This window comes from Oryctolagus cuniculus, chromosome X (assembly GCF_964237555.1).
Source record: "Oryctolagus cuniculus chromosome X, mOryCun1.1, whole genome shotgun sequence".
Classification (NCBI taxonomy): Eukaryota; Metazoa; Chordata; class Mammalia; order Lagomorpha; family Leporidae; genus Oryctolagus; species Oryctolagus cuniculus.
The window spans coordinates 27,437,512-27,461,304 of record NC_091453.1 but is presented as its reverse complement, the minus strand read 5'-3'; the positions used below and the strand labels follow the sequence as shown (position 1 = coordinate 27,461,304).

At 39.3% G+C, this 23,793-nt stretch overlaps 1 protein-coding gene across 1 annotated transcript in view; it reads left to right on the top strand.

Moving 5' to 3' along the window:
* CASK (calcium/calmodulin dependent serine protein kinase) overlaps positions 1 to 23,793 on the top strand; it is a 368,265-nt gene that overhangs the window by 165,294 nt on the left and 179,178 nt on the right. The window contains 1 exon segment of the mRNA XM_070067495.1: positions 20,056 to 20,133. Within this exon segment, the coding sequence (XP_069923596.1) occupies positions 20,056 to 20,133 (78 nt within the window).

Genomic DNA, 23,793 nt, shown 5'->3' with positions numbered 1-23,793 from the left:
AAAACAAGATTGACCAATGAATTGTTAATTGTTAGAGTAATGGATGCATGAAACTCTACTTCCTACTTTGAAATTTTCTATAATGTAAAGGAGTTTTTTATGAGAAAAAATTACAGAGTTTTTACTTAACTTAAAATTTTAGATTAGTATGTCTTCTCTGACAACAGGGGTTTCATGCCATACATACATATTTGCTTCATCCTACTAGTTTAAATATACAATAAATAAGACTCCTGAATCCAGATTAGGATTTTTTTTTTTTTGATACTTCTTTTCATCCTTAGGGTATATCCCACAGAAATACACAATCCAAACCCTAGGTTGTAAACCCACTCTAAATATCTCTTTTCTTAAATTACAAGCTTGATGTAGGTGGATTTAGTTTGTTTCAATATATGTCCCATTTAATTGTAGTTTTTATTAACTAATTATAGTTTCCCATGTGGCTATAACAGATAAAACACAGAGATTCTTGTGTTCTTTGTCCATTTCTTCTAGCAAAAACATTCTGTAAAACTAGAATAATATCACAGCCAGGATATCCACATTATTAGAATACATTGATCTTAATCAGATATCTGCATCAGCTCATTTTTAGTTTTAAGGACTTTCTCTTTTTTTCTTTTTGCTTTAATTTTGTTTTTAGATTATGAAAAACAGCATTTACTTGATTGCAGCAAACCTGTGAATAAGGTTCATTCAGAATGGCCTGGTTTGCATCCCTGTTCTTGTTCATTTCCTTACCATAGGGGAAACTATCTTTTTCATTCATTTCTATTTTATTTTTCCATTATTCCTGTTTGAAGATATGAGGTAACTTCAAAAAGTTCATTGAAAATGAAATTAAAAAGATAAGTTTATTTTGATGCAAAGAAGTTTGAAATCTATATATAGTTTTTTCATTTTTTTAAGAATTATTCATTTGAAAGGCAGAGCTACAGAGAGAGAGAGAGAGGGAGAAGGGGGGAGAGGAAGGAGAAAGAGAGAGAGAGAGACCTTCCATCTGCTGGTTGCTGATTCACTCCCAAAATACTCACAACGTCCAGGGCTGGGCCAGGCAGAGGCCAGGTGCCAGGAGCTTCTTCCAGGTCTCTCACGTGGGTGCAGAGGCTCAAGCACCTAGGCCATTCTCCACTGCCTTCTCAGATACATTAGCAGGGAGCTGGATCAGAAGTGGAGTAGCGGGGCTGGCACTGTGGCAAAGGGGTTAAAACCACTGCCTGCAGTTCCGGCATCCCATATGGTCACTGGTTTGAGTCCTGGCTGCTCCACTTCCAATCCAGCTCTCTGCTATGGCCTGTAAAAGCAGTAGAAGATGGCCCAAGTCCTTGGGCCCCTGCATTTACCTGGGAGACCTGGAGGAAGCCCCTGGCTCCTGGCTCCTGGCTCCTGGCTTTGGATTGGGCAGCTCTGGCCATTACGGCCATTTGGGGAGTGAACCAACAGATGGAAGACCTCTCCTTCTCTCTCTTTCTCTTTCTCTCTCTGCCTCTCTGCCTCTCTATAACTCTGCCTTTCAAATAAATAAATAAATCTCTAAAAAATAAAAATAAGAAGAAGAAGAAGAAGAAGTGGAGCAGCTGGGACTTGAACCGGCACCCATATGGGATGCTGGTACTGCAGGCAGTGCCTTAATCTGCTGCGCCACAGCACTGGCCCATACACACTCTCACATACTCTCTTCTAGCCCTTGATTCTCTTTTTAATTTAACAGTATAATACTGGAGATCCTTCTATAGCAGTATGTAAACATCTTCTTCATTCCTATTGATAGGTGCTTTAAGTACTCCATTATGATACAGAGTAGTTTATTAAACCATTCACATATTGGTAAATTTGAGTTGTTTCCAGTCTTATGTTACATGATTAACCTTTTACATACATCATTTCAGACTGTTGCTAATGTCAGATCCCTTCCATAAATGTTGTACTACTTTACATTCCCATCAACATTGTGTGGAAGTTGTAGGCTTTTATTTTAAATTGTGGTATAAAGGATTGAACTGATCTCTCAGTCATATTAATTAGTACCCATATATATCTTACTCATTGTAAAACTGTGCTCATCTGTAATGTCTAGACAAAATCATAAATAAATTCTGATTTATATTATGGTCCTCATCCATATCTGTGTACTTGAACAGAATGCTGTGAAGTAGAGGGTATTTCTTATTCATAAAATAGTCACTGGGACCAAGAATTCATAATACTTAGAAGTAGAGATAAGAATTCTGTGTTGCCAGTTTTTGACCTTTGATAGTTGGCAGTATCATTGAATTTTAGTAGAAGATGTAGAAAATATATTTCTGGGTTTTTTGCCAGTCTCAAAAAAATATTCTTCATAATTCTCTTGCACACTATTTAGAGCTCAAGTGGTTCACGGGAAGTAGGGACAAGATCTTGATGGGCCTTTTAAAAACATGGTAAGGATTTTGGATTTATCTTAGAGATATGGATGCCAGCATGAGACATATGATCAGATTGGCTTTTTAAAGGATTGTTTGGACTACATTAAGTTATAGGATTGGAAAGAACATATTTGGATATGGAGAGAATTTGAAGGCCAACACAGTAGTTCAATATCAGACATTGATGGCTAGGACTGCCCTGTGTCAGAGCAAATGAAGTAAATATGGCCTATCTACAGATATTTAGGGATAAGAATGGGCATGGTTTAATGATTGAATAAAGGTAGTAAAATGGAGGAGGAGTCAAAATTGATTCTCCCTCCCTGATTTGAGTTCCAGTGATGGTGCCATTGAATAAATTGAGCAACTCTGGAAGTAAGTGATGGAATACATTTTCAACACGTTGAGTGTCAAGTCTCTGTGAGACATCTGCATGAAATTGTTAAATGGGAAGAAATTATTAGGTGGATTAGGAGAACAAAGAGAGCTCTTAGATATGGGGATTTGGGAGAGGCTGCTATTTAGGTGATTTAGAAGAGTTTACAGAAAAAGATGCAAAGAAGACTTGGGGACTGGGGTTCTCCAAAATTTTAAAGGTTGTACAACAGGAGAAATAGTTAGGAAGTGAGATAGAAAAGGAATAGCTGAAGAGATAGAAGGAAAATCACAGTAGTAAAGGGTCCATAAAACGAGGTGAAGAGAGCCTATCAAGAACAAAGTTGTGGGGAACTGAAGGGTTTTAGTACTTCTTAGCATCATTGTTCTCTGAATTCCTTTACTCCTCAGCCAGGGTCCAGTGTTCATGCTATGCACAGCTCCCATTCTGCCTCCTTTCTGAGATGTGCTCCCTCTTTGGTATCTATTGATTACCTCTGTGCTCCTGTTTGGTATCTCTGTCTGGTATCTCATTTCCTTAGTGAAGGTCATACTGATTGAAAGAATATTAAAGGACAAACATAGAGATCTGTACTATTGCCCTAGCTCTGATACCAACTTCATCTATTGAGTAATTTTGTTTCTTAAAGCCTATTATCTATGAGATGTGGCTGGAAGCTCAAGACAGAAATAGCTAGACATAAAAAGAATTACAATGCAGGGAGAAGGGGAGGAAAAGAAAGAACTATCATAGAGCAGGTGATACTGAGACTTAAAGGGGTATCTGGGAGTTTGCCAAGTAGTAGAGCAAAGATGTCTGCCAAAGGAGTACAGATGTAAAGATAGAGAAATCTCATGGACTGGTGTTGAGGCACATGGGTTAACTTTCTGCATGCAGTGCTGACATCCCATATGATTGCTGATTTGAGTCCAGGCTGCTCCACTTCTAATCCAACTCCTTGCTAATGTGCCTGGGAAAGCAGCAGGTGATGGTCCAGGTGCCTGGGTGACTGCCACCAGATTGGGAAGTCTGGATGGAGTTCCAGGTTCCTGGCTTCTGCCTGGCCCAGCCCTGTCTATTGTGGTCATTTGGGGAGCAAGCCAGTGTATGAAAGAGGTCTCTCCCCCTTCCCTCCCTCTCTCCCTCTCCCCCTTCCCTCCCTCTCTCCCTCTCCCTCTATCCCTCCCTCTCTGTAACTCTGCCTTTCAAGTACATAAATAAATCTTTTTTAAAAAAAATAGTTCAAAAATACTCTTTAAAAGATCCAGCAATTTCAATTAACTAGAAAGAAAACAGAATGAAGCCAGACATCATAGAAGCTAGCAAAAAAAAAAAAAAAAAAAAAAACCTGGGGAACTGAAGTTATTATCCCCTCCTTTCCTTGGGGGTCTTGCATTTTCTTTACTCTGGAAAGATTAGCTTTCCTTGTTTATTTCAGTGCTTACACAGGGCCCTAAAGCAGACTCCTCAGTTCCCAAATCTGCATGACCTTCATGCCTATGTAGTTTCTTTCTACTTCTCTTAGTTCACATTCCAGAGACAGAGAAAATATGAATAAATTAGTAAATTAATTTATCGGACAGTCTCAGTTTTCCCGCTCTTTTCTGTTTGTTAAAAATTTTTTTATTGATTTTCATTTTATTTAAAAGGGCAGAGAGACAGAGAGATACACACACAACTGATAGATCTTTTATCCACTGGTTTACTCCCCAAATGCCTGCAACAGCCAGAGCTGACCCATGCCAAAGCCAGGAGCCCAGGACTCAATCCAGGTCTCCCACGTAGGTAGCAGTGATCCAAGTACTTGAGTCATCACCTATTTCCTCCTAGGATTCATATTAGCAGGAAACTGGATCAGAAGCAGAGTAGCCAGGACTCAAACCAGGCACTTTGGTATGGACTGCAATTGTCCCAGGCAGTGTCTTAACTGCCATACCAAATGCCAACCTCTTCCTCTTCTTTTCTAGAATTGAGTATTCTAAATTGTTGATCTGACCTCCTATGGATAAACTTCTTTTGAATCAGAGATCTGTCCCATGTCCAACCAGTGGCAAATAAAAGTCCACTGCTTTTTCCATGCATAGGCTGGGGTTCTAAATGGGAGAATTAATAGAGTATGGATAGCAAATGATGTCAAGGAGCATGCGGAGTAGCCAGAAATCTGAATCATCTTATGTGGTTGGGATACTTTTAATAATGGCAGGCTATTACTTCAGAGCAAGGTACAAGATAAGAGAATGACAGGGAATTAGTTTGGACATGTAATAATAAAATCACCGGTAATGTGTGCAACTACATGCTACACTTTATACTTTCTGATTAGTCTATTCTTGTCAGCAACGATAAACTTAATTGTCGTGCCCATTTTACAGATGAGGAAACTGAAGTTTAGAAGCTTATGACTCACTCAAGGTCACAAAGCTGGTGAGCTGTAGCCAGGGTTCTAACTTGGGCAGTTTGACTTTAGTGCCATCATTCTTTTTTTTTTTTTAGATTTATGTTATTGATTTGAAAGACAGAGTTACAGAGAGAGGTAGAGACAGAAAGAAAGGTTTCCATCCACTGGTTCACTCCTCAGATGGTCGCAACAGCTGGAGCTGCACTGATCCAAAGCCAGGAGCCAGGAGTTTCTTCCGGGTCTCCCACATGGGTGCAGGGGCCCAAGGTCTTGGGCCATCTGCTAGTGCTTTCCCAGGCCATAGCAGAGAGCTGGATTGGAAGAGGAGCAGCCGGGACTGGAATCGGTGCCCATAGGGATGCTGGCGCTTCAGGCCAGGGCTTTAACCCATTGTGCCACAGCGCCAGCCCCATGCCATCATTCTTAATTGCTCTGCTATGTCTAGGGTTTTCTTTTTTGACACCATGTTAGGGATTTTAATCCATCCATTCAACAAACATTATTGTTCTAAGTGCTCAAGGTTAAACAGTGAATAATTCCAACTCCATCCCTTAATGAAACTTACATTCAAGTAGAAGAGACTAACCAACAGATAACTATAATAATAGCAAGTAATGATAGGAGGAACTGGGCCAGGTAAAGGATAGAGTCACAAGGATGCTACTCAGATAGGAAACCCTTTCTCATGGGTGACCTTCAATTCGACTTTAAGGTGTAGAGCGCATTGAAATAATTTTACTGAGGTAATAATATAATCCGATGTGTGCATTATAGAGACTCCCAAATTCATTGTGAAAATGATAGTAGATGGTTGAAAGGAATGTCAGGAAAGAATTCTGGACAAGGTGAAAGCCCCTACAGGGAAGGGAACTCAATGTGGCACCAACACTACTTGCTATTATTATGGCATATCTGTTGGTTAGTCTCCTTCCCTTCATCTTTTTGAGGACTTTAAAGGCCCGTTCCATGCATGGAATCAAGAAGTAGGACAAAGAAACTCAGCCTGGAACAGTGGCTGAGAAAACCTCTGACCATCATATGTGAAAGGATAGCTCAAGGGAACAGAAAAGAGAAAAACAAGAAATCCCTACTTAAGATTAGTGTTCAAAATAAAATTTCAAAGCACATAGGAAAATATAACATCCTGAAACAAACTCAACACATAGGAAATTTGTTCTAAAGGAAATATAAGTAATAAAAAAATCTGGGCCTTTAAAGTCCTCAGAAAGGCAACGGAAAGGAGTAACACCCATAAAACAAGAGCCTGTTCTGTAACATGTTGAAAAATGCTTGAGAGAGAGTGTGTATGCCTATGTGTCTGCTTGTCTGTCTTTGGAATCAATATGGCAAAGTTGAAAGACAGTATTAAAGAACCATTATAGAACAAAGCACAGTTCGATAGAGATGGCAAGTATGGAAGAAAAGCTGAGTCATGGAGGCCAGATAGAGACTAGCCAGTGTACATAAGCAGGAATTCTAGAAGTAGAGCATAGAGGAAGTGATGAAGAGGAGAGGCCTACTCCAAGAGACAAAAGCCAAAACTTTTCCCAAATTGAAGAAGCATCATCCCCTCAGGTAGAAATGAGATGTGGCAAAGAAAATCAGTTTGTGGTGATTATAGGACACTTACCTGTAGATGTCCAATATGAGCTACCTATGTGAGTCTGGCCCCCAGAAGAAGAATCTGGACTAGAGATAAGAGTTTACAAGTCACTACCATTAGCAAAAGGCCCATTTTACCTCTTGGTACCTAACTTTCTAACTTACCAACTTGTGAGAATGATATGAAATGTTGAGGTACTCTGATAATCACAGCACTAGGTGGTCTTACAGTCATCTTCATTGTCTTTGTCATAAATCCTATTTACTATAGAATCTCAGTAGTAGAAATTAGAAGCTCAAGACCCTGGAGCCAGATTATCTAGATTCAAATCCTGGTTCTGTTACTTTGTTTGACCTTATACAAGTTATATAACATTGGTCTTAATTTTCTCATCTGCAAAATAGTACCTGTCTCCCAGTGCTGTTGGGAGAATTAAATAAGTTATTATGTTATTACTTGCAAAACACTTAAAATAGTGCTTGGCATAGAGTTAAATGCTCAATAAATCTTTGCTATTTTCTATTAATGTACCTGCATTTAACAGAAAACTTCAATATCTTAATCCCAGAGATGTGAATGATATAAAAATCATAGTCTATAAGGATAATAAATCTCAGTATCTGTGTCTGCCTGTAATACTCAGAGGATTGGATTAGGTAACTGCTAGCTTTTATTTATCCATGTTAAGAGTTTTGTTGCTGTTTGCAAATTGGTCATGATGTTGTTTGCACATTCAGAAACTCCTGTTTTTTTCTTAGTAAGATCTACAATGTGGAACTACTTCACAGACATATGGGATATTCTTGTAGGAAAACAGTAATGGTTCCATTTTTCTTGCTAAGTTGGAACAATTCAATCGTGGGCAGATACCTGTGTTTACATTTATGCTTTTGTGTATATCTGTACTTCTATAGTTTTATAAATACCAACGTTAACATTTTCATTTTAGCCTGGAACTTGCCTAGAAGAAAGAATAACATCAGCTAGTTTGATTTTAGAGTGCAATGGCAGCAAAATGAAAACTGAAAACTAATAATCAGCTCCATGATGACATTATAATCCCCAGTGTGTTTGCTCAAGATGCGATCATTCTCCAAATTAGCATTACCTTCCTCACATGGCAGGCCACATTAGGGCTAGCACGTTTATTTACAGTTCTTTAGGAGTTATGTGAAGCAGATAAACAGAAGATATTCCAGAAGTGAAACTGTCACAAAACGACCCTAAATCTTTGAATTCCATTAGCAGCTGGAAGGCACCTGTTGTGACTTTCACATCTACCTCATTTGAATTGAAGGGTGCTCACTCTCTTAAAGGCCAGGAGTGTTACTGAACATTACTATGGGCAAGAACTGTACTGATGAACCTGCCTCTGAATGAAGCAAGAGAGAGGACTTATTTCTATTGAGAAAAATGTAGAGAAGAACTCGAGAGAAACTGGGAAGAACTTAGGCAGGATAGAAAGTGAACTGATGCAATGATGATGATTGATTTGGTTTGTGGTAGCAGAGGTTCCAACTCAGCTCCAACACCAGCAAAAATAAGCAAGGGCCAGTGTTGTAATTCGGCAGGTTAATCATCTACTCGTGATGCATCCCATATTGCAGTACTGGTTCAAGTTCAAGCTGTTCCGCTTCTGATCCAGCTCCGTGCTAATGTGCCTGGAAAAGTGGAGGATGATGGCCCAAGTACTTGAGCCCCTGTCACCCATGTGGGAGACCTGGATGAAGTTCCTGGTTCCTAGTTTCAGCCTAGCCCTACCTGTTGTGACCATTTGGGGAGTGAACCAGTGGATGACAGATTCATTTGCTCTCTCCCTCTCTCTTCTCTATTCTTCCCCTCCTTCTCTTCCTCCCTCGCTCCCTCTCTCCCCCCTCCCTCTCCCTCTCCCTCTCCCTCTCTCTGTCTCTCTGCTTTTCAAATAAATAAACATTTAAAATAAGAGAGACTAGATCAAAAGTCTAAGAAAATTTAAAAAGTATTCAGTCCAGCTAAACTAATATATCCTATAAAGAATTATATGTAAGGTATTTGCATGACAATTATTTATTGAAGCAATGAAGGTAAAAGATTTGTGTGGAGAGGGATGGGTAGAAAAGAGGGAGAAGTTCAAGGACCTATGCCTTTGCACTGTCTCATACAAACATAACTGGGGCCTTTTATTTAGTAAATAGTGTCTCAGTTGAATTCTACAGACTTCATTTTGAGTATAAAAACAATGGTAGCTTAGAAACTCAGTTTCTACCTAGCACCGTGATAACTTGTCTGTCTCCTGGTCATTGGGAAATAATTTGTGAGGATTTGTAATACATACCATCTTCTCAATATCCCCATAGTTCCATGTTAGGACAAGGACAAAGCTCCTCTTTCAAAAAGGTGAGCAGGACGTGTGGAGTTGTACCATGGGCTGAGAATCAAGAGACTGGGGTTTTGGTCCAATTAATTAGCTATCAACCTAAAGTAAGTCCTTTTTAATTGATTGAGTCATTAATTTATTTAAAAGAGTGAGATCTTCCATCTGCAGATTCACTCTCCCAAACACCCACAACAGGCAGAGCTGGACCAGGCTGAAACCAGGAACCTAAGTAGAGCTCCCTCTGGGTCTCCTACATGGGTGGCAGGGGCTCAACTGCTTGAACCATCATCTGCTTCCTCCCATGATGCATATTAGCAGGAAGCTGGATCAGAAGCAGAGTAGCCAGAACTCAAACCAGGTGCTCGAATGTGGGATGCCGGTGTCCCAAGCTATGACTTAGCCACTGCAGTAAACGTCTACCCCTAAAACAGCTTCTTTTAATTAAACTTCCAGTTCTAAGATTCTGTGATGTGACTCATCTTGATTTATTTTTGGAGGTCTCTCCATCTCAATTTAATGTTAGAGTTTGGGGAGGTGGGTGTTTAGCAGCAAGGGTAGTAAAAACACTGAAGACTAATACTAAAATTCCTACATGGTAGAATAGAATAAGGTAGTTGCTCTCATCTGTCTACCTTTTTGCTGGGAATTTCAGAAAACTATGCAGAGAGCTTTGCTATAATAAACAATGAATCCAATCGCCTTCTGCCTGGGTTTTAGAATCTTTTGCAATCCCTCATTACTAGAGTTACCTCATCCACTAGGAGGCACCATTGTCAAACTACATTGAACAGAGATCAAGAGCTTTAGGCCCTTTAAACAATTGGACAGAAAACATGTCGAGAAAAGAGTGATAAATATATGACCTCGGAAATTATGACAAGTCAATCTTGGATATCTGCACGGATAGCAGATCAATCCTTGTTTTTTAAAACATGATAAACTATCTTGAGCCACATTTCAATTTTCTAACGATTTATTTATTTGAAGAAGTGTCAGAGAGAGAGGTAAAGAAAGGGGGACAGAGAAAGAGAGTGGAAAAGAGAGAGAAAGAGATTGATTGAGATTTCTTTCATCCACTGGTCCACTCCCCAAATGGCTGCAACAGCCAGATCAGGGCCAGGCTGAAGCCAGGATCCAAGAACCCCATGTTAGTCTCCTACGTGGGTGGCAGTGGCCCAAGCACTTGGGATATCCTCCATGGCCTTCCCGGGTACATAGCAGGAAGCTGGGTCAGAAGTGAACAGCAGGACTCAATAGGCACTCTATAGGGGCTGCTGATGTCATAAGCAGTGGCTAAACCCAATGAGCCACAATGCCAAAAATCTTTAAAGACAATCTTTTTTCATAGAGACAGATTTCTGTGGGATATGAAAAAGGTCTTAAAGATTACTAAGCCAAATCCTATCTTTTGATGGAGAAGTCATTGTCAACCCAGAAAGTTTAAGTATCATGTTCCAGGTTCACCAGGCAATAAAATACAGACTAGAGTTTAGAACCAGTGTGTAGGGGCTGTTTCTCATTGATTTTGTGTGTCCTAACATCTGAATCCTCTTCCAATATTGGGAACATCCCTTATGTTAAAAGTCTTGATGGGCAACAAAGCCTGCCTTCCACTACAGAAGCCAAAAATGCCATAATTTGTTTACCTTCGCAGTTAGGATATGGGCATGTGACAGGTTTCATGAGTCAGTCATATACACTCATGATGTCATATGCAACACATAGGCCTCTCAGGTAGAAGTACAATTACTAGGAGAGTTGTAATAGTGATTCTCAGGGTGCAGGCACAGCGCTATAAGCTCCAGCAGCTATGTGGGACAACAATAGTGGCGTCCTCATCAAATCAGTGTGGGGTTTGGTTCCTGACTGTAACACCAGTTGTGGTTTTAGAGACCTCCCTACTATTCTGTGAGCAATGCAGTATCCTGTTAATAAACTCCTTTTTTGCTTAAATCAGCCAGAGTTGATTTTCTCTTAGGTTGGGAAGGAGTAGCCTTATTAAGCAGCTATGAAGTATGTGAGTGGACAGGCTCCTCTTATACGTTGGGATAGCAACCATGGCCTAGGAAGGCTTACTGTAAGATTAGGGATGGAGCTGGGAGTGGGGGAAAAAAGAAGAAAGGCCAAGGGCCTGAGTCTAAGATGCTATGTTCTGATGAGAGGAACTCTGACTAATCCAAGAACTCTTAAAGAACCTCACCTTCCAGATCCTCAAGATCTTACCTTGTTGTCAAAGTGGAGAATTAGGACATATTTGTAAGATTGATATACAGTTTGAGCATCCCTAATCTGAAATTCCAAAAGCCAACAGTTTTTGAGCTCCAAGAAGATATCACAAGTAGCAAATTCCATACCTGACCTCATGTGATGGGTTATGGTCAAAATGCAGGTGCAATAAAAAGATATAAAGTTATCTTCAGGCTATGTATGTGCAGGGTATTTGAAATATGAATGGATTGTGTACAAAGGGAGTTCAAAAAGTTCATGGAAAATGGAATTAAAAGAATAGTTTCTTTTGGTGCAAAAGAATAAATCTATGTGTACATTACCTAATCTGCAGCACCCACCAGAGAGGTCTTTTTAGGCACTACTAAACATTCAGACCATTAAAACTACCAGTGGCCATGTGTTGGCATGAGATTCCTTTAGGATACAGATAGGGGAGAGGCATGGTTGCATAGTTACACCACTGTTTGCAATGCTCACATCCTATATCTGAGTGCTGGTTCTGAGTCCTAGCTACTCCACTTCCAATCCAGTTTCCTGCTAATGTACCTTGGAAGGCAGCAGATGATGGTCCAAATACTTGGGTCCCTGCAACCCACAATGGGAGGCCAGGATGGAGTTCTGGGCTCCATGGTTCAACCTGGTCCAACTGCAGCTGTTGCAGCCATTTGGGGAGTGAACCAACAGTTGGAAGGTCTATCTTTCTGTCTCTCCCTCTTTCTCTGTTACTCTGCCTTTCAAATAAAGAAATGAAAATATATAGGAAAAAAACACAACTGCCAGCCAGACAGTAACAGGCATTCCTCTTTAATAGAAATCCTTCTAGCAGTACATATGATAAAGTTCAGTAAATATAGTGAGAAAAAGGATTTTTTAAATAGGGTTAGGAAAACTAGTTAGCAATTCATAAGTAAATTTACATCCACTCCCTCAACACACACACACACACACACACACACCAAGAAAACTACAGATAAAATAGTTTATATAAGCTAATCAAATCATAGGAAAGCTAGTAAAAACTAAAATTATTTAACAGATCTTTGGAGGACTTTTGAAACTTCAAAAGCCTGGAATTCACAAAGGGAAACATCAATAGATTTAACAAAAATTGAGAACACTATAAAATTAATTTGCTTCAATATTGACATAAAAGGGTTACATTCTCTTGAACATTGATAAAAAGAGTTCACTCCGATGAAGAGGGAGATATTAAGCCTCATGTACAAATGGGCAAGGATAGGAATAAAAAGTTCCCACAAAAAGAAATCAAATTGGTAAATAGGCAGTTGGGGATATACTCAATCATTTTAATATCTTTAACACTATAGCAGAATTGCTTTATTAAGTAGTTAAGTTCCCATTACAGAGAATACCCCCTTTCCCCACTGAAGAGTTGAATGTTTCTGCCTGCTTGCATGTTATAGTTAACACTCCTGTTTAAGTACCTCTCTGGTGCCTGCCAGGTTCATAGTGAAGGAATGTGATTGTATCCAGCTATGGTATAGGTGGGAGAGGAGAGCTTAGTTCACATTATAGCACTTCAGACATTTCCCCAACCAACCCCAAAACTGCCTGCCATACTGATGCATTTTATAGCAATGCAGAGCTTATTATGTTGGTTTGTCAAAGATGACAAATGCTGCTCTCCTCTTAACTACCACTGCTCCCCCTACTCTTTTTCAGTAGCCACCTCCTTCCATCAAAACTCCAGTATGCACTCTTCTTTCATCTATTATGTTTTTCTTTTTTTACCTTTTTTTCTTTATCTCCCCTTCTGTAATGTAGGCTCTTAGAAGGTAGGATCTTCATGTAACTGGACTTTCTAGCCTCTATACATAGTAGATGCTCAGTAAATACACACTGAATAAAACTAAATCTCCTCTTCCCCCCACCAAATACAGAGTAGTTTGGGGGAGGGGATACAAGAGGTTATGTGTGTATGACTCCATTCACCACCAACCAGTATTTGTAAATATGCATCAGCATGTGAGATACTTATGGTGAAGAATAAAACCTGTTTAATCCCCAGGTTTCTATAGTTAGATTTTACCGACCAAGCAGGTGCCTCCACATGAAATGAATAATGATAACTGGCAGTGTAGGCCTAAATACCCATAGAGAATCACGGATTTTTAAGGCCCAGCAAGTTTAGTAGAGGACACAGTTGAGAGCTAGAACAGTCAGGTAATCTTGTAGGAAGTTGGTGAAGGACTTCCATGTCAGTGTAGGAGTCAGACAGGTGGAAGAGTGGAGAGAGGATATCCTGGTCAGGGCCATAAAGAGAGTGAAAGTATTGGGGAAAGGTAGTGGTTATGGGATACTTGTGTAGACATAAAAAGAGTTTTACAAGCAAAGCCCTGTATTAGAAAAAAATAAACAGAATAAAGTTCTTTTCCAAAATAAATCAGTGGAGACTGTTTTGTATATGCAAGGATTATAACATTTACCCACCAACTTGTTAAATATACAGAATTAAATATACAGAATTCATTGAAACCGCATCAAGAATAGAATATTCATATGTTTCATCTGGGAGAAGGAGCTTATTAATTAGGTGCTTCTGGAGCCTGTGACCCCCTTAATAGGCATGAAAATGGATTTGTTATACAGGATTTCACCTACTTAGTTGTAATCTCTCGTCTTCCATGAAGTGACTGAAAGCCTTGAGCAGAAGTTAGGAAGTTTCTCTCTTTGTAACTGAGCGTTTGGGGACGGGATGATGCATGTATTCTCACATCAGGCTGCCTGGGTGTGAATCCTGGCTCTACCACTTACAAGCTCTATGATCTCTTCAGCAAGTTATTTAACTTTTGCTGTTTCTCGGGTTTCTCATAAATAAAATAGGGATGGTTGTAATTCCTACCTCATAGACTCCTTATAGCCATTAACTAAATGCATGCAAAGCACTTAGAAAATGGCTGTCACAGAGTAAGCACTCAGTAAGTTCTAGCTTTAATTATTTATGACAGCAAAGTAAGATTATTTCTATCTTACATAGATAGGCTGCTTTCTAAGTATTGTTTTGGCTGCATTCTGAAAGGGGTATTTTTACTTTTTTTTTTACATTTAGAACTGATTCAGTATGATAAGTGAAGTACCTGCTCACTTTTTAAAGTGAAAAATAAAACCAAAGAATTTGAAACATAGGCTTATGCACCTTGTTTTGATATCTAGAAACTTATCAGAGCACATACAGACACATACAAGACCACATCAAAAGTTCCTGGAAGAATTGAATTAAAAGATAATTTTTTAAAGATTTATTTTATTTGAGAGGTAGAGTTACAAGGAGAGACAGAGAAAAAGGTCTTCTATCCACTGGTTCACTCCCCAAATGGCCTCAACAGCCAGAGCTGAGCTGAGCTGAAGCCAGGAGCTTCTGGGTCTCCCAAATGGGTACAGGGGCCTAAGCACTTGGGCCATCTTCCACTGCTTTCCCAGGCCATTAGCAGGGAGCCAGATCAGAAGTGGAACAGCCGTGACTTGATCCAGCTACCCGTATGGGATGCTTTCCCCACAGGTGGAGGCTTAGCCTACAGCGCTGGCCCCCTAGGACCTGAACATCCTTAAGACTTTTGTCAAACACTACAAAATTACCCTCAGAAACATTGGTATTGATGTACTTTTCTATCAACAATGGATTTCCTGATTCAAGAAAAGTTTCTCCAACTCCAAGGGTGGGTGGGTGGGTGTGTGTGTGTGTGAGAGAGAGAGAGCGCGCATCCTGCATGAGTTTTGATATTACTCTTTATTATCATTGTTACAAGTATTTTCTGATCATTATGATTTCTCCTTTGATTAATAAGGGCCTTAGCCTTGGGCAGACTCTCCAGAGTTCTCCCAAGAGAGTAGCTGTGTTTCTCACATCCGGTCACCCTGGTGCAAAAGTAGCTGTGCTCTGTCAACATCCATCTAACTGCACCTCCCCAGCAGCTGCCACCTTTCTGTAACATTCTCCTTACCTCCAGAGTTGCTCACTTCTTTAAGCTCTAACACTTTCCTGGTCCTAAGTATGTTTTCATTCTTTAAAGCATTTCTGTAGCTGTTTTTGTTATTTTCAGAGAAATCCAGATTTGGTCTGTCCCTTACAACCGTGTTCTTCAAAGAATAGTTCACATGAGCACCAATCTACCATCTGTTACTGGTCTGTGATGACATAGGTATAGAAACTGAGAGTAAGCATTTAAAAACTGCTATAGCAATTTGACATTGATGTGAAATCATAACACATAAGTTTCTGCCTTCATCTTAAAATAATCCTTCTACTAAAGTCACATGTTTTGGGCTGGCATATTCTGATCCCCTTCAGTGTACAGCAGCTCTTCATGCCTTGTGCCTCTAGACCTATGATCTGGTCTTGTTTATTTGCTGTATTTGGTTTTGGATAATTTATTTAATTATAGAAATAATGCATGCTTATTATGAAGACTTTTTAAAGTCAGATAGACAAAAGGGTGGGGGAGTCAGCTCATTTATAATCCCACCATTTTTGACAAATCTGAGTAAAGCTCCCATGGTTTCTTCCTCTGTGCAGTGTTGAAACTCTCCCCATCCTCTTCATTAAAAAGGATTTCTTCTTCTCATCTCACTCCCTCAAAATAGAGCAAACTGGGAAAATTCAGAGCATGTTATCTGAAGGTTCTTTACAACCCCAAAAGCACCCCAAGATGGAAAGCCAAAGAAGAAAGCAATAAAAGAAACCTTATCATTGTTTGTAGAATCATTATATTATCAAATAAGTTTATCAAAGAATGGGGTTACCAGTTTTGTTCAAAATGCACAAGGTTATTGGGATTGTTTTATGAATATGTATATTTTAAAGTTCTGTGATGAGTGAAATTTACATAAACAGTATTTTAGTTTTTGTTTCTGTATCATGAAATTTAAAATTAATGGATCACGTCTTTTACTTTAATATCAAATAATGTTATAAATAATCAAATAGCTATAATAATAGAACAGTACTCTCGCAGTGATGACTTTCTTGCAGAATTATCCTTCAAAGAACATGTTTACATATTTAAAAATTCATACATGTGATTTTATTTGGTATACCTGCTTAGGAATTGTTGGATTAAAATATATATATAATGGTCAAAAGATCCCATTTATAGGGGCTTGCATTGTAGTGTAGCAGGTTAAGCTACCAGCTGAGACACCTTGAGAATTGTTCTTGTCCCAGCTGCTCCAGTTCTGAGCCAACTCCCTGCCTATGGCTGTGGGGAGCAACTGAGACTAGACTAAGTTACTGGAATTAAGACTTATTCTATGCATCTGCTCTCCCACAATATGGCGCTGAGAGGGAGCAAACAACCTCTACGCAGCTGCCTCATCAGTTTGACTGATAAGCTGCAGGAGCTGATCCTGCTCCTGATTGAAGGAGAGCAGCGTGCTCGGCATGTGGGCAGCAGAGCATGGATTGGTGGAAGAGGACTTTAAAGGAGGAGAGAGACAACATTCACCGGGGAACATCTGACCAACATCTGAGCAGCCCCCCCCCCCCCCCCCCCCGAGAGAGCCGGCCGGCGGTGTGCCACTCCTCCGGGGAAGTGGGGAAAGCGGCGGGGGCCGGCAGCTAACCCGGGATGGCGTCGTTCCTCCGCGAGTGAGGGAACGACAGCAAACCCGGGAAGGGCCGAGCAGACAAAAGAACAGTGCAGGGTCCAGTGTCGTTCCTCCGCGAATAGGGGAGCGACAATGGCCTGGGAAAAGTAGCGAGTACTTGGTTTCCTGCCATGCACGTGGTAGACCCAGTGGAGTTCCTGGCTTCCTTAGGCTTGGCTCAGCACTGGCCTTTGCAGCCACTTGGGGAGTGAGCCAGCAGTTGGAAGATCTCTCTCTCTTTCACTTTCTCACACTCTTTCACTTTCAAATAAATAAATCTTTTTTAAAAAGATCCTATTTATAATAGCAAATATTATGTAAAATATCTAATAATCAGTATTTGAACCAATATAAAGAAAACCTGAAAACTAATTTAGAGACATGAAAGGAAAGAGAGGCATAGCATGTTCATGAATGAAAATATTAGAAAAATGTTAATTTCTATAAGTTAATATATAAATATAATGCCATCAGAGTCAAAAAATAATTCTTTAGAGTTTGACAAGATGATTTTAAAGTTCAGTTGGGAGAAAAAGTTAAAAAAATGATGACAAAGAATAGTGAGATGACATTTGTTTTGCCAAATATTAAAATATATATTTCTACAGAATTTAAAGTAGCATAGTACTAGGTGCAGGAATTAATAGGTCGGTAGAATAGAGTAGAAACCTACAAATACAACATGTATGTATGCATATTTGTAGAGATTGTCATTTCACCTACTACTATTTCAGATATGACCAAATTGGATTGATTCATGCTGGTCATTGTAGCACAGAGCACTTGCCCCCACCAGCCCCTGTTACCTCTTCCCTTCCAGTTCCCTCTAAAAATCTCTCAAAACAGCTCCCAAATTCTTACTGTTTTATTATGCAATCAGTTTTGCTCTCTCCTTTGCCTAACTCCTCTCTTACCTAAGTTGTACAGTACTTCAATTCCCATTTCACAATTAAAAAGGAAAACACCTAAAGAAAATTTATTCCTTTACCTTGTGATGTTTTTAGTCTTTATAGATCAACTAACCATCTTAAACTGCAGCCAGTTTTACAAATAGCACTTATTTTCCTCCCTGCAGTACAAAGAAGTGAGAAATATTCAGCCTTTCCAGGAATCAAGGAAATGCACATTAAAACAATCGTGAATGAATGACTTCTTCCCTGGTATCTGATTGGCAAAGATGAAAAAGAATAGTCATCGGAGTGGGGGCAAGGTAGAGGAAGAGACACATCTACACTCTGTAGTGAGAGTATAAATTGTTAGAATTTTCCTGGCAGTATGAGTAGACAAAGTGTTATTGTATATACCCCTTGACCTAGCAGCTCTGCTGGTAGCAGATGATCAGAGTTGTTCACAAAAATGCATGATCACGTTCTCTGGGCTTTCTTTATGACAGTGGGAAATGATTGCTGCCATACTGTGGACCAGCTTAGGCCATCATGAATCTTATTTTGAAGAAGACTCCTACTCAATATTGGAAATTGTTCATCAGATATGAAATGGAAACTACTTAAAAAATTTAAAACCTGTGTAAAGGAGAAAGTATTTTCACTGACATAAAATCATACTAAAATCCAAATAATAGAATCAACTGTTCATTAAATATCTCTTGTGTGGTCAGTCTTCTGTTGGGTATTGAGTGAGTGGTATACTGAAAGTATAAGCTATTTTTGTTCTTTAGGACTTTATTGTTGAATTACCATAAGGCATGAATCTGTGCAGTTTGTTCCCTGCACACCCCATAGGTAAAGCTGTAGTCAACGGCAAGAGCACTGAACATGGCTAGAGATTTGAATCCTGTCCCTGTTACCTGCTTTTCCACTCACGTAGACAAATTATTTAAGAAAGAGAATGATGTTGGCCTTGTGGGTTAGTTGTATATATGAAGGGAGATACAGTTAAGGAGTGCTTCCCATGAGGCATGCTAGCTAAGTTAGTTCTTTTATTAACCTTTCTAGAAGTTCTATTTCCTCAATATAATTCTTGCAGCAGTTATATTGGAGATTGAGCTACTGAATAAATGAATGAATAAGATACTGGACATGAAAACATTTTATAAGCCTTAAAGCATTATGAAAATGTTAGCTATTAATATTTGAATAATGTCACTAATATATGTAATGCCCTGGCAGAAGTCTCAGGTTTACATAGATACCTGTATTTTTGTATTGTGTGTATGTGTCTACATGTATGAAAGTACTAACTGTTATGATATGGACTGTATAGAGTTTTTAAAGATTTAAAGCAAGGAAATGCATTAATTTGGCTTCATTGAGGGAGCATCCTGGGAAAGTGAGATTAGAATGGAATATTGAATTGAGGTCGGTTTTGAATATGAGAAGCAATGTCTGTACAAACTTGTGGCAAAATAAATGAATAAATAATGACATATTCAGGGAGTAATAAGGACTGGTTTGCCTCCAGAACCAAGCTTTCTTGAAATATCTAAGCAAGGCAGGTAAAAGTGAGGTGTGGCCAAGACAAGAGGCTTCACCTGTCTGCTAAAATTGAAAACCATTGTAAGTTTTAGGGCAAGATAGTGACACTGTGTCACCAACACTTCAATATGTTGGAATGTATTTGTTAAGAATTAACGTTGGTAACGGAAGTATAAGCAAAAGTCTATTTAAATTAGTTCATTTTTAAAATCCACAGTATAGAGCTTGAATTTCCCATTTAATGGTGAGACTAGAGCAAATTTTTTTGCAAAAAGTTTTATAATCATTATATTTTGTTCATATTACCTTATGTGACTAGATATAGACAGTTTTGGAATTTGACTTTAAAATATGCCCCCAGCCTCTTTTCTAAGACTTGTTATTATGATAACCTAAAGAAAATTTGTAGTCAATTTTCTATACCTTGTGTTATTTGATACTACCATTTGCTTGCACTTCCTGTATATTTCCCTGCAGATTTTTACTGTTAAGATGATTCTAATATCTTTTATAATTTTTCTATTTTTGAAAGAAATTTGAATACTTACTAGTAGTCAACTAATAATTTAGTTACCTCGTATCCACTTTCTGTGTAGTCTACCTGAAATTCCTCTGTTCTCACATACTTTTTCACATTTCTCTACAGTATGGATGGAGCGGATCTGTGTTTTGAAATTGTGAAGCGAGCTGATGCTGGTTTTGTATACAGTGAAGCTGTAGCCAGGTATGTAATCTATATCTAATCCACAGAGGTAAAGGTGGAAGTAGAAGAAGGAAATGACAAATCACTCAAAGAAGCCTCTCTTCAAAGTGGTGATGAACATACTACTACTCTTTGCTATAGGAACACTTGTATCTGTTTTAGTATGCATTAGTGGAACAGAATATGACTAGAAATGCAAAACACTGCACAGGGAATTCATCTCTTACAATGAGTTTACATTGTCACATTAGTACATCTATCTTTTTCATTTCTGAGGACTTTTATACAAGGAAAGATCTGATAGCTCAGGAACCATGTAGAATTCAAGTTGGGGATTTTTTTTTTTTTTTTGGAAGATGTGCTTCATTAGTTCTTCATGTTGCCTTTTATTGATAGCAAATTGTTATGTGATCAGCTAATCAAAGAAAAGCACAGAACAGTCAAAGCAATTGAAAAAAAAAAAAAAACACCATTTTCTGCTGAATAAATTTGCTTCAGGCCAGTATGTTCTCCCAATCAAATAGTCGCCAGTTTCTAAGCAGAAGAGTGTCTCTAAGGTCCTAATGCCTCAAAGTAAGAAGTAAATATGAAAAGAATCACAGGAACCAAGCATACACTGGGCCACTTACTTAGATGGTTAGAGTAATGCTGCTTTCTGCTTTGATTGCATTCCATCATATCATAAATACCCACTCCAGCGGGTTGCATTTTTAATACATGAGATACAGCATCCCTCCTCAGTCACCAACCATAATATATTGAAGGGTTTCAAGCCAGAAACACATTAGGATTTATTAAAACTTTTATAACTTGAGAAACATTTATATTACGTGATTATAACTTCCTCCCTTTTGTCATTCTTTTTATTATAGCGTCATAGACAGACATAGCTGGAAACAACTTAAAAGCTGTCTTAATACAACTTGGAACCCAATATGACTTGACTGTCTTCAGATTCATTGCCCTGCATCCTCCTGGCTGGGGAACAAAGGACCCAGTCTTAGGGCTGGAGCCACTATAGCTATAGCACAGAATGAAGAATATGCTCAATGTGAAGTAGCTGCTTTTTATTTATTTATTTTTTTTTTGTACACTGCCGAGTCCAAACAGAAGCAAATGAAAGTTTGTATATACAAGTATGTTTGTATAGATGAATATGTTAACAATAACTACTTCTTTAGACTCCTGAAGTGTATGTGGTAGAACAAGGCTAAATGTCTCTCCTCTTTTCTTTTGTGCCATGTTCTGTAAAGTACATTCTGATTTTTTAAAATCCCCAATTCTGTTGTTTGAAGTTCTTAAGAAAATTTGAAATTTTTATTCTTTCTTGTGCTTCAAAATTTGAAAGTATCATTTAATATTGAAAGCAGTTATGTGATCTTGATTTTTCTTACAGGATAGTTGTATACTCCTTTGTCTGACTAAATGAAACACTCAGGCTTTTGCAGATCATTGTTCATTTGTACTTTTTATAGAATTCAAGACAACTCACTTTTTGTATTTTCCCATAATGCTATCTTTCAGGAGCAACATAAAAAAAGGAAAAATCAGAAATCCAGAATTTTTTAATATAGTTACGCTCAGTAAAAGATGATTTTTTTTTTCCCTTCTGAATCAGAGTAACACTGGGGTACCTGGCATATGTGCTGGCCAAGTTGCTATTAAAACAGCACGACTTTTACTCTGTTGCTCAGTCGTCCTTTTTGCTTCTCCTTGACTTCAAGCCTATCTTTGCCACTGGCCTGGGTGTCTGGACTGGCAGTATGGTAGTCAACAGAGGTGATGTCCTAACAGTGAAATGACTTGTGGTGTCCCCCAACCTTGAGTTTTATGAAATAAAAAAGTAGATATTCATATATATCAAGCTGAAAGCCTATAGATTTTTTTTTTGACAGGCAGAGTTAGACAGTGAGAGAAAGAGACAGAGTTATAGACAGTGAGAGAGAGAGACAGAGAGAAAGGTCTTCCTTCTGTTGGTTCACTCCCCTAATGGCTGCTACGGCCAGTGCTGCACCAATCTGAAGCCAGGAGCCGGGTGCTTCCTCCCGGTCTCCCATGCGGGTGCAGGGCCCAAGGACCTGGGCCATCCTCCACTGCACTCCTGGGCCACAGCAGAAAGCTGGACTAGAAGAAGAGCAACCGGGACAGAATCTGGCGCCCCAACCGGGACTAGAACCCAAGGTGCCGGCGCCACAGGATGAGGATTAGCCAAGTGAGCCATGGCGCCGGCCACCTATAGATTTTTTTAATCTACCTATATTTTCTGTTAAAATGACGATTTTGCAAAAGGAATTTTTTCAGAATGGACCATCAAAGAATAGCATTGGGGCCAGTAGTGCAGAAAGAAATGTTTAGACATAATTTTAGAATTTTCTTCCTAATAATAAAAAACAGTGTGTGGAGGGGTGGAGGTCTCAGAAAGTATTATTAGATGTGTTCTCTGTTGCAGAGAGTCAGTGACCCGTGTAGCAAGGGCATGCAGATTCTTCCTTTGATGTCCAGCATTTGATCAGATGACTTCTAACCTCCTCCTCCTCTCTGATTCTGTGATGCATTGTTAGGAAGTTCAGGTTGCATCAGTATTCTAGTGAGACCAACTATAAGAAGACTCTGAAATAGCAAGTAATCAAATGATAATGTTTTTCTCCAACCGGCTGAGCTTCAAGCGGAGCAGCAAAGCATGGCATAAAATAACACTGTGTTCAGTCTTTAGTACAGCCCAATTAGTGATTACCTCTATCCTTTCATGGGTGGTGAGTCATGGAGTGAGCTAACACACAGGATCAGCTTAGCAAATCAAACTCTGACAAATCAGAGCTCTTCTTACCTAGTGTCAAGCTTTACTAAATAATCTCAAGGATACAGATAGTCAAAAAACTTAGCTAAAGCAGAGAGAGTTCTGAGTCATCAAGAGCAGCTCCCTTCCCCCTCTCCTCCTGCCCCGTGATTTTGTCTCACATCAGAAATCCACCTCTGGCCTGGACTAGATGAAGGAAGTCTCTCCCTGAGCTTTGTGGGATTCCACATGCAAGGGGAGCATCTCCGTTTTGAAACATCTCCATTTTATACCCCCAGCAGTTGGACAGCTTACATGGCATTCTCCAGGAAACCCTCCGTGTCTCAAAGATCCTAGGCTCTGTTCACCATAGGTAATTCTTAGCCAGGCACATTCTGTTGGGCACTGCAGGGATAAGATCTTGTCTGTCTAGTGCATAGCATTAGTCTTTTTGCCGACAACTGACAAGGTGGGTAGACTGGGTCTCCTCTCTTCTTCTACCACCACCTACCCCCAGAACGCCTCCCTCCAGAGAAAGTAAATGTGTTGCTGGCCAGCTCTTTCCTTCCATGGATTTAGCATCTTTTCTAATCCTTAGGGAAGATGGAGACACACATATATATTGCTGAGTTTCTCTGAAAGCATAGGCCACTATGTTGTTCCACGAAATGGAAATTTTAGATTAAAAGTTCATTCGGCACCTCTCTAGAACATGTGGGCAGATTTTGGTCCTTCTTTGATTCTGCTTGCACACTATGCACATGCAGTACCTCCAGGGATCATGACTGGAAAGCCAGAGAAGAACCAGTTTAGATGTTACAGCTTGGGGAGAAACAATTGTGCTCTCCCCTTACACACTCTAAGGATTCTGTGTGCAAATATATTTGGGTCAAATAATTGAGTAT